Here is a 12,508-nt window from a genome sequence, read left to right as displayed (position 1 = left end):
CTGGTCATCTTGTCTACCTTTACTATTGAACATTCTGTCTTTCAAGAAATTTCTTATCACTTTAGTTGCTAATACCTATCACTCTTCGTGTTTTATTGTACAGAAGTTTCTTTTTTTCCACCATCTCCTTAAATTCTAGATGGCAAATATAGTTTCACACTAGGATTCTTGGTGACCAATTGGTAGTGCTCACCTGAAATACACAGTTGAGAAAGATTCTGAGCCTATCTTAGAGATCACAGGGATAGGGTACTATATCATTTAGTGGTATTCATCCATGGGGATAAGGGAGAGAAAGGGGAATGGGGTTTTGCATTCTCTTTTTTTTGTTGTTGTTTTTATAATTCTTATATTATAGAATTTTATTTCTATACATCTAAATTTTTTTTTATTTCTTTTCAGCATAACAGTATTCATTGTTTTTGCACTACACCCAGTGCTCTATGCAATCCATGACCTCTCCAATACCCACCACCTGGTTCCCCCAACCTCCCACTCCCCCCCACTTCAAAACCCTCAAATTGTTTTTCAGAGTCCATAGTCTCTCATGGTTCATCTCCCCTTCCAATTTCCCTCAACTCCCTTCTCCTCTCCATCTCCCCTTGTCCTCCATGCTATTTGTTATGCTCATCTTGACAAGTCTTTATTATATGGCTAGTCTTCCCCAGTGTATAGACACTTGTGTTATGCTTATTCTTTCAACTTGCAATGTCTGGGTGTATACATCCATATCCTTACTCTATTTAGCTGCTTAAAATTCATCATACTGTCTTCAAGCTATGTAAATCTCTTGAAATATTTTCTAAAAGTTGTCTTTGTTTTTCTATTTTATCTTACCAGAATACACTAAGTCTACATTGTTCTTTCTGTTGCCCTTTTATGCAGCTAACATATACATGTATGTATGTGTGCATATATTACTCAGATAAGTGTGTATATATATATATATATAGCTAATACTCAGAATCTAGCATATTAGACACTCATTAACTATTTTTTAATTGACAATAGATGATTTACTATAGGAACTTCTCTAAAAACCACCACTTAAAAATTTAAAGACCGTATTAAGGGAACATATGTAAGATCTATGTATGTAAAAGTCCAGATAATGCCCCCCAAATCATATCAAGCAAAGCTTTACCTGGCTTCTGGAGTAAATACTAAATTTAATTCATTGTTCTTATTTCTTACTAATAAATTATTATAAAGAAAGCTTATTTTAGCACTCTTTTAAAGGTGAGTTAACATGTTCTCATAAACTTTTTAATGTAAGCCTATCTAGTGCCTAAGTTTTACCACTTTTTTAAATTGATAGCTGTAGTTTCTCCTTGTTTAAAAAATTGAAAAAATGTGTCTTTTTAAACAATTAATATAGATCTCATTTATTTTGTCTTATTGTGGTGGCTAAAAATTTCAGTTAATCTGTCAAAAGTAAATTTATCGACCGTGAAAACAAATCTATCTTATTCTCACTTTTGAAGAAAAAATACCCAACATTCCCAGTAGAGGGAAATGAAAAAAACCCTACTCTCCCTGTAACTCTGTTACTTCTTGTTGCATATCTTTTCCTACTTTATTGTTAGGTGTATAATCTGAAATATAAGTGGATAATTTTCAGTCCTTGGAGAGCTTATCCTGCTTTCCATTATGTTGGTGGACTCTTCCTCACGTAATTACTTTTCTCTTGGATTATGAAAATGTCTTTTTAGGGCATTAACAGTTTGAGCTTTAACAGTATTGAGCTTTAACAGTTTATCAAGTTTTCAATCAGTTTTTATGTTGAAAACTTTGCTTGGCATTTCTGTATCTAAAGAAAAATATATCATGCTTTATATAATTGCACGACACAAATTTCAGATTTCTACTTTCTCACGCATAATGTTTCCTACCCATTGTTAAGGACAGACAGAACATTCCCTTTCTCTTTGCAGTTTCAGTGGAAAGAGATTCTCCAGTTCCCTTTTCAGAGATGGGGCAGCTCTTTATGGCTCTGGGCATTATGCAATATATTCTATATATTACATGTCACCAAAGCCTTTGAATTTTACTTACTGTTCTGACAAAGGTTCTCTTCTCCTTTGTAGGACTTGGAGATTTCCTGTATGTGCGTGTGCGTGCGTGCGTGTGTGTGTGTGTGTGTGCCTTCCTCAGGTAAACTACAGATTGTACACATATTTTCAATTTTGTATACGTTGCTCATCATTTCCACATGTTCGTAATAGGGAGGAGAATTCTATTTTGGCTTAGTCAGCTATACTGCCAAAGGACCTTATCACCTCTTATATAAATCTGTTTGGGAAGCTAAAAACAACATTGAGCCCAAATAGAATTCTGATTAAAATACTTTTTTCCTCTTTTTAAGAATCACAACTATTTAGAATCACAACTAGTTTTATAAGCATGAATGAAAAGGAAATGTTCATCTGAAAACTTACCACATTATAATCAGCAACAATGAACAGTTCAACATACTTTTCTTTATGGACATTCTGGAAATTTATGAAAAATTTAATGAAATATGGTTAATGTTCCTCACTTTAATGTTTTAAGTTAAAATTTTTATGGTAAGAAATGTTAATATTATTGATATGGAAAGGTGAGGTGCAGAAGTATAACTAATAATTCCAGGAATTTATCTAAGTAAAACCCAATATATTCTTAAAACATATGCACCTGTGTATCAGGTTTTAGTAAACCTGCAACAATATTCTATATTTGAATATCCTTCCCTTTTTTGTTTAGTCTTTCAGGTAAAATAAAAGTTATATTTATTGCAGCATTATTTATAATAACCAAGATAAGGGAGCAACCTAAGTGTCTATTGGTAGATAAAAGGATAAAGAAAATATAGTACACACACACACACACACACACACACACGAATATTATGCAGCCATATAAAAGGATGGAATCTTGTCATTTGCAACAGTATGAGTAGATCTGGAAGGTGTTATGGTAAGTGAAATAAGTCAGACTGGGAAGACAAATAGTATATGATCTCACACACATATGGAATCTAAAATTCAAAACAAATGAAAAAACAAACAAAAACTAGAATCAGACCTATAAATACAGAGAACAAACTGGTGGTTACCAGGCGGGGGGGGGGGGGGGGGGCGTGTAAGGATGGGCAAAATGGGTGAAGGGGAGTGGAAGACACAGGCTTCTAGTTATGGAATAAATAAGTCATGGAATAAAAGGCATAGCATAGGAAATATAGTCAGTGGCATTGTGGTAGGATTGTATGGTGACAGATGGTAGCTACACTTGAGTGTGCATGATGTATGGAGATGTTGAATCATTATTCTGTATACTTGAGACTAATGTAACAATGTGTGTTAGTTATACTCTAAGCAAATGAATAGTTATAAATAAGGAATAATGAATATAGTTTTTAATTTTTAATTTTTTTCATATATAAAGTAAATATTAAGTAAGCTCATATAAAAAGGACTTATCAATAGCGGCAAGCAAAACATAGGACTGACTGGTTAATAGGACTGACTTTATCCCTTCTACTCCTCTCCTATCTCCCAATCTCATACTTTGCAGTAGTATCATTTCCAAAGAAATGTATAAAATTTGCTAATTTTAACCTTTGTTTTATAAATAACCAATACTGGAAAATTCTGTTTTCAACTCTTAGTGTTGTTATGCATTGAGGTGCATGCATATTATCTTGAGTATAAACCAGAGGCATATTGTACAAAGATTTAGCTAAGTTGTTTTGTGTGTGTACTAAATAATTATATATTAGTTGATTGAATCTATCAGAAACATCTGTTAAGGACCTAGTAATTTTCCGACACAATCTGGACCATGGATATGTGAATATGGGTATTCATGGATCTTAAAGGCTAAAACCTAGTGGGGATTTGAGGTGATATGAACTAGTTGTACAGGAAAGGCTAAAACACAGAGGATTCTCATTGTGCAGTCATCCCACCAGAAATTGAAGTTGCTATTACTTACTTATCTTTAATAATTAACAATTAGAATATTTGGACTGATGAAAGGAGGAGACCCTGACTTATCATCAACCTCTTCCCCAACCAAAAAAAAAAAAAAAAAGGCAGTGAAGATGAGGGAAAGGAGAGTTTTCAAGACATTGTAAATTTCATTCTTTCCAACAACTTATAACCCTAATGCTATAAATCTATACATACAGTTGTAAATATTCCCTTTCCTTATAATTGATGGGACAAACTTAGATTTACTGTAGAAAATGAATATTTTCTTTTTCATTTTTTTTTAAGATTTTATTTACTTATTTGAGAGAGAGAGGCATGAGCACAAGCAGGGGAAGGGACAGAGGGAGAGGAAAAGGAAGACTCCCTCTTGAGCAGGGAGCCTGATGTAGGGGTCGATGCCAGGACTCTGGGATCATGACCTGATCTGAAGGCAGATACTTAACCAACTGAGCCACCCAGGTGCCCTGGGAATAAACATTTTCTATGTTGATTAAAAAAAAAATGTTTGACATTTTAGTTTTCAAACAAGAGTCAGACTCAGGTAACACATATTCTTCATTAATTGGGCTCATCTTTTTGTTTTGAAATAAAAAAAAAAGAAATAAGAGACATTTTCCCTGGCATTAAGGTGATTTAAAAATAAAGCACTTACTTTTATTTTGAGGTCTTTCATGATTTTAATATCATCCTTTGAATCATTTGTCCTGGTAAAATTGAATTCTGTACAAGAATAATTGGCAGCATACTGCATCCTTGGATTATACCTGAACACCAAATGTTGTCCCTCATCTGAATATTTCACTGGTTCAATGAGGTATCTTTGGTCATACACCCTGAAGAATCCCCTATGGAAAATGAGAATGTGATATATGTTCAAAATCTATTCAATTTTACCTCTATATTTCTCACAATATTCTTCTTTTCCATTTTATTGACTTGCCTACTTATAAATGGAAGCTATATAGAGACCAAGTCTTCATGAGCATGCAGTCAGGCCTTTAATTAATAAATTTTGTAAGAGTCAACTCATCTAGATTTTCAGAAACTTAACAGTTCAGTCTTTACTTTGAAGTCTCAGAGGTCTAGCAAACATTTTGTGAATTTTTTATGTCCGTCATGCATTAGTTGTAGAGAAAATATATGACAGTAAAATAACTATTATCTGGAAATTTTGCCATTAAAGTTTTCTTATTCTTGAATATATTGGGATCTATTCACGTAAAGTGTACATACATGAAGGTGGAAGTTTCTTGTTTTTCTATCCTCTACCCTACATTCCCTCCTTCACTCTTAAGTCCAAGATCTACAGAGAACTAAAATAGGCTTTACTTCTAACTTCAATTTCTAAGGACTCTAACTCCTGATTATTAAAAAGGTCTGAAATGTGTGGTGAGAATTCACAGGACTAGAAGCCAAGAAGCCTGGTTTTTGGTTTAAATTCTATCACCGGCAAATTGGATGTTCAGAGGCAAGTCTCTGATTTCAGTGTCTCTAACATGAGAGGACAGACTAGATGATTCCCAGCAGTCTTGTAACTCTGAATCCCTTGATCATATACTGAAAAACTTGTCTTGCTTACGGCTGTGCATTAGACATCTTTTTGTCAAAAATGAATATAAACAATGGCTAGAATAGATACTCAGGGTGAAAAAAAAAGTAGCTTTTTCCCATTAATTTTTTTATTTATAGGGTTGTTGGAAAGATGAGTATAAAATGCCTCTGAAAATCCATTAAGGAAACTGAAAAACAAAAGAGATACTTGTGTAATACCTCAGACCATTACACGTGCTGATACTGGCAGCAGAATCAAATTCATGTATGATGGATCCTTGGTAAAAGCAGTGATCCTAAAATAGATGAAGAGGCTATTGATATAAATACATATATTCATATTACATAAATATTAACATATACATATTTCATGTTCACAATATATTAGCATTTCATTGTCACAATTTGTATACATACTCATTCATGTTTTCATTCATTGCATCCTGTCATTTGTAAAATTTTGAAACTCTTTTAGAATCCTTTTAATTGCATGATTACATTGTGTTAAACAGTATATGTATTCTTCCCTCACAAATTTAGCAGCTTATTAGTTGACGAATCCAGCCTCAGAAGTGTGACCATTTTCCCTATAAATATTTCTCCTTTAATCCACCCTAAAAATCCTACCAAACTACCATTCTTGGGTTGTTATTATAGTTTTCCTCCATTTGCCTATGAGATCATGCCAATGTTTTTGATGATTGCCAAAATTAGGTCTCACTCCCCAACCAGGCCTCCTCAAGCCCTTCTCTCCTGCGGATGTGTTTCAGTCAGGTTGGTATCCTTGTCACTCCCTACTTCGTGCTCTGCCTACAGAGGTTCTGTCAGGCGATCATCTTTTCCATTATATCCATCCATTCAAATCCTGCCTATGTGTGACACTTCCCATGCAACCTCAGACTCTCACAGGCCAAGAACGACCCCTCTCATAAAAGAACGTTATTCAGTTTTCTTCCATTTCTATTTTACAAAGATTGTAGGATTACTTTTCATAGCTGCCTCATGCCTTATGTAGAGGAAATAAGTTTCAGAAAGTATACTTTTGATAAAAGGATAATGTCATCTTTGGTTAGAAGGATACAGAGGGCATGTTTTGGAAACGGAAAGACGACTGTAAAAGTAAAACCTGTATCCACTGGAATAATATTAATGATAATTGAACAAAAATTCACTTGGAAATTGAAAAGACTTCATGTTGGTGCCTCAGAAGTCCTAGGCCAGGGAATATGACTCACATAAGGGTCAGTTAGATGGAGGTTTTAAAACTATTTCATGTCTTTAGGTTTTATCCATTTAGCTTGATGACAATCTCATCAGGGTGTCTTATCCTGCTTTTGTATGCTGCCTTCTCCTTCCTCCAAGTTTAATACTATTTTGGGTACATAGAAGCCAGTTTAGTAAAGAAAAATACATTAACAGTCATTGATTTGCTTGTTAGGCAGTAATCAGCTTCCTTTACAGTTTGGAGGGGCATGTTTTCTATTCCAGGATAATTCAGCTGCAGTACTCAATATAAGATTCATTTCTGACATAACATTTTCTGAAGCTTCTTATAAAGCTAGATTGGGTTTTAAAATCACATGAGGAAATTTCGGAAAAGAGACATAGGAAGGTTCTATAAGATACCATGGTGGGAGGGTAGCTGGTGATCACCTCCCCTCTTGCGGAGTAGTAGGTTTCACTGTAATTTGAGGCTAGGAACTCCCTGGAAAAGATGGCAGAGACGTAGTGAGATTTACTCATTTATGAAGACAGCAAATAAAACCAATTATGGCAGAGAGAAATCTCCAGGTTACTTCCAAATCTCAGCAAATTCCTCTCATACTAAAACCACATAAGCAGAATCAATTCCACTCACATGAAAAGGCATTCTACCCAGATTTCATGATTTGGTAAACCCTAGAAGAGACTGAAAAAGATTCTGGCAGTTTTAGCCAAGGCAACAATTGGAGAAGAACTTAGAGAAAATATTACTTAGGTAAAAAAAAAAAAAAAAAAAAAATATATATATATATATATATATATATAAATATATTGATACAAAATATATTTGATGTATAAGGCATATATTCATACACTACATATATCTTAACACATATTTACCCAACAGGTACCCAACAGGTATATATTTAGATAAAGGCAATATGTGTTAATAATAGTAAAATTAGAAAACATGGAAAAGTACAAATGAAATTGTCCTGAATTCTCACCATAGAAAGACAACCCATGTTAATATTTTCGTGTAATTCTTTATAGTTTTATCCTCTACACAGGTAAAGGAATGGCATTCTGAATGTTCAGTAGAGTAATCAGTTCTCTCCCACATCTCCTGTATCAAACCTATGGGTATCTTCAGACTGAGAACTAAGACTGTATATCTCCACTCTCTCAGTACATGCTATAGCAGGACAGTAGAACAAAAGAGGAAATTATATTGGATCTTATTTTATCCTGAAAAACAGACTTTTGAAACTCATAACAGAAACATTAGTCCTGAAAGTCAAGGCTTTTGAAATATAAAAGCTAAGCTTTATGTTTCCAAAGCATAAAAATGAAGAGCTCAGGGCAGTCTTCCTATAAATAAGAAACCAATAACATAAAGGAGAAGCCAGGCTACACCACTGTCAGTTTAGACCAGGAAAAAAGTCTGGTGAAAGGAAGTGGATGGAGGAAATATGGTGACAGAAGGAGATTGTGTTATCTGGAGTAAATGTAACTGCACAAGGAGATAACACATAAGCAGGTAGGTCAGCATCAAAGCCTTCCTAATGTGCCCCAAACCTGTTCCTAGAACCAGGAAATGGGTGGATATGGAATTATATTCCCCCCAAGACTGTCAGCTTTTCATTCAATGGCACATTCATTATAAGTTGCTAAGGAAGAGAAGTTTAATTGCTTATAGTCCTGCTGTCTGGAGGGATCCCTTGGCAACAGCCAATAGGTTGCCTATTTCTTGCTCAGTAAGAAGACAGTGTTCTGTGCTGTGAAATTCACTTATTTCAATCTGAATTACCCCATGTGGAAAATAGCCATTCCATTTTAACATTGATGAGTCCGCAAGAAGAAAAGTGGAATATTAACTCTATTAGAGATGAAATGGTGACAGAGTAGAGAAAGCCCTAGTATCAGTACCATTACTTGGGTTGACTAAATGAAATTAGCTCAGAATCACTTTTGAGAGGTAAAATATATACTGTGTTATATGAACGTGAAAAACAAACAGACATTTATGTAGTTATAAGTATATAAACACGTTCATTATTAAAATTGACATCACTCTCTACATAACTGTTTATCCAACAGTCTTACTTTAATTATCTCATAAATATGCATTTAAAAATAGATTTTTGCAAAAACAAAATCAAGGAAATATTTAATCTGAATTATAAATATCCACCTGTGCCTTCTTATTTGTCTTTTCAAAAAGAGCTGGCAGAACAATCAGAATTTGCTCAACTAGAGCAGAACTGCTAGATTTCCATTCATGCCCATGTTCCATGAACATAACCTGCCTCATTCCCATTAAGTCCCAATAGGTAGGATTATGTGTTCAGCTTGCAACCAGGATGTACATTTTAGCTCAAGGGCAGAATCATAGTGGACATTACTTCCTTTTTTCCCTCCAAAACTATAATTAAAAACGTTATTTTCTTATAAAACAAAGGATCCTGTATTTTTTCAATTCATGAATACAAAGCACTAGTATCTCATTTTTAAACTTAATGGAATTATATGGTATGTGATTTTTTCAGATTTTTTTTCCCCATTCAGCATAATGCCATAGTGATCCACCCAATTTGTTCCATTTCATTGCAAAGTGGCATTCCATGATATGGATGGCCTAGTGTGTTTAACCATTTATTTGTTGAAGGAGATCTGAGTTGTTTCCAGTTTAAGGCTATCATGAATAGAGCTACAAATATTTGTGTATAGCTTTCTGTGTGAATGTAAGTTTTCATTTTTCTGAAATAATACCTAGAAGTACAATTGTTTTATCTCACGGAGATTGCATGTTGGTTTCTTTTTTAAATTGCAATTGTTTTCCAGAACGCTATATCATTTTATATTCCCGTATTATTATAAAATTATAAAAACTTAATTTTATTATTATATTATATTATATATTATGTATAGTATTATATATAATATATTATATTATAAAAAATTAATTTTATATTCCCATATTATTAATGATGCAGTTTCTTTACATCCCTTGCCAGCATTTGGTAATGTAATTACTATTTTTTTTTCTTTTAGTTTTAGCCATTTTGATTGAATGAAATATTTCATTGCAGTTTAATTTACATTTCTTGAATGATTAATGATGCCATATATCTTTTCAAGGGCTTATTTGTCATCCGTATATTCTCTTTGGTGAGAAGTATCTCCCTATCTTGGCCTATTTCCCAGTTGAACTGTTTACTTTTTATGGATGAGTTTTGAGAACTCTATTTTTCAGACTATTGTCCCTTGTTGGTTGTGGTTTGCAAATGTCTGCTCCCAATCTGTAGCTTGTCTTTCATCCTCATGACAGAACTTTTGTAGAGTAAGCACTTTCAATTTTAATGAAGACCAGTTTATCAACTTTATCTTTCATTATTCATGTCAAATGATCTGGTGTCAAGTCTAAGAATTTTTTGCCTTAGTTCTAGATTCTGAAAATAGTACCTTGTTTATCTAAAAGTATTAAGGTTTTGTGTTCTATGTTGAAATCCATGATCTATTTTGAGTTAATTTTGGTATAAATTTGGCATAAGCTTTGAGATTTAGGTTGAGGTTTTCTTTCTTTTTCTTTCTTTCTTTCTTTCTTTTCCTTCTTTCCTTCCTCCCTCCCTCCCTTCCTTCTTCCCTCCCTTCCTCCCTCCCTTCCTCCCTTTTTCCCTCCCTCCCTCCCTATAGTGATAACTCTATATATCAACTGGAGAATCAACATCTTTACCATGTCAAATCTTCTACTTCTAGTACATTATCACAAATTAGGTCCCATCTATTTACATCTTTTTGATGATTTTCATCAGAATTTTGTCATTTTCAGAGAACAAGGTTTGTATATATTTCTCATATTTGTAACTTTTATTTATTTTTGAACAATTGCAAATGGTGTTGTATTTTATTTTATTTTATTTTATTTATTTTTTTTTAAGATTTTATTTATTTATTTGACAGAGAGAGATCACAAGTAGACGGAGAGGCAGGCAGAGAGAGAGAGAGAGGGAAGCAGGCTTCTTGCTGAGCAGAGAGCCCGATGTAGGACTCGATCCCAGGACCCTGAGATCATGACCTGAGCCGAAGGCAGCGGCTTAACCCACTGAGCCACCCAGGCGCCCCTGGTGTTGTATTTTAAATTTCAGTTTTCACATCTTCATTTTGACTGTACAGCAATACAATTGATTTTTTATGATGAAATATTCTGTGACTTTGTTGAACCCATTTATTCTTTCTAGGAGATATTTTTGTTTGTTTGCTAATTTGTTTATTAGCTTCCATAGAATTTTCTAAGCAAAACACTATTGTGTCATCAGCAAATAAGGACTTTTTTCTTCTACTTTTCAATCTCTATGCCTTTCATTTCCTTTTCTTCCTGAGTTGCACTGACTAGAACTTCTGGGAATATGTTGAATAGCTATGGTGAGAGTACACGTATTTGTATATGTTCAGTCTTTCACCAATAAGTATGATGCTTGCTGTAGGGTTCTATAAATACTCTTTTCCAAGTCATATGACCATTTAAAGCCAAAATTATAGCTATGCATTATGGAGTTACTAATGTATAGAGGTATATATATGACAAGGTAATATAAAAGAGTTTAGTTGTAAATGGGCTTATAGGATAGTGAAGACTTTACATTTTACATAAAATGATACAATAAGTAAAACTGTAATAAAATATTGTATTTTATGTACTGTAAATAAATTAAATAAATAAAAAATATTTAAAACTATAAATAAATATTATAATTCCTAGACCAAAAGCTTAAACCTAAAACAGAGAGATATTGCTAAAAAGCCAATAAATAAATAAAAAGCCAGTAGGTAAAGTAAAAACAAAACAAACCAAATGAAAACCAAATAATCCAAAGAGCCAAAGAAGGGAAAAAAGACCAGAGAACAAACAAACAAAAAACCCAGACAAACAGAAATAAATATTAAATTTTTTTGTATATTATATATATATGTTTTGTTTTCTTTACACTTTTGAGATTTAGTGTTTTCTTACAGACCAATATATACCCAGGACCAAGTGGGTAACTCTGCTTTATTCACCTGAGAGATTATGTTCTCTCTTTACCTCCCCCTTTTTTTCTTTTTTCTTTTCCTTTTTCTGTTGTTTTTTGGTTTCTGACCTCTTAGGGTTTGTCCAGTGTGTATTTTCCTTGGGTCATGGTTGATATTTTTTATTTTTATTTTGTTTTTTCACTCATCCATTTGTCTCTGGACAAAATGACTAGAAGGAGGAATTCACAACAAAAGAAAGAGCCAGAGCTAATTCTGTCTGTCACAGATCTAATCAACATGGATATAAGTAAAGTGTCAGAGCTGAAACTCAGGATAACAATTTTAAAATTACTAATGGGGCTTGGAAAAAGCATGAAAGACACCAAAGAATCTCTTAGTACAGAAATAAAATCTAATCAGGCTGAAATTAAAAATACTTTAACTGAGATGCAATCTAAATTGAATGCTCTAACAGCGAGGGTAAATTATGCAGAAAAGAGAATCAGTGACACAGAAGACAAGTTGATGGAAAGGAAGGAAACTGAGGAAAAGAGAGACAAACAACCAATGGACCATGAAGGGGAGGCTTCAAGATATCAGCGATGTCATAAAGTGAAAACAATATTAGAATTATTGGGGTCCCAGAAAAGGAAAAAAGAAAGAGAGGGACAGAAAGTATATTTGAGCAAATTGTAGCTAAGAAATTCTCTAATCTGGGGAAAGAAACTGGCATTCAATTCTAAGAAGTAGAGAAAACCACCGTCAAA

The 12,508-nt window shown here is 33.5% G+C and overlaps 1 protein-coding gene across 1 annotated transcript in view; it reads right to left on the bottom strand.

The window, feature by feature from the left end:
- The window catches only part of ADAM7 (ADAM metallopeptidase domain 7), a 61,996-nt gene that overhangs the window by 33,256 nt on the left and 16,232 nt on the right, over positions 1-12,508 (bottom strand). The window contains exons 4-7 of the mRNA XM_047719806.1: positions 7,152-7,230; positions 5,745-5,821; positions 4,627-4,819; positions 2,439-2,492 (exon numbers count right to left, since the gene is read on the bottom strand). Of these exons, the coding sequence (XP_047575762.1) occupies positions 2,439-2,492; positions 4,627-4,819; positions 5,745-5,821; positions 7,152-7,230 (403 nt within the window). The remainder of the gene's footprint in view (positions 1-2,438; positions 2,493-4,626; positions 4,820-5,744; positions 5,822-7,151; positions 7,231-12,508) is intronic.

The sequence above is a fragment of the Lutra lutra genome, chromosome 2 (assembly GCF_902655055.1).
Source record: "Lutra lutra chromosome 2, mLutLut1.2, whole genome shotgun sequence".
In the NCBI taxonomy this organism is placed as follows: domain Eukaryota; kingdom Metazoa; phylum Chordata; class Mammalia; order Carnivora; family Mustelidae; genus Lutra; species Lutra lutra.
This window is presented reverse-complemented; position numbering and strand designations above follow the sequence as displayed.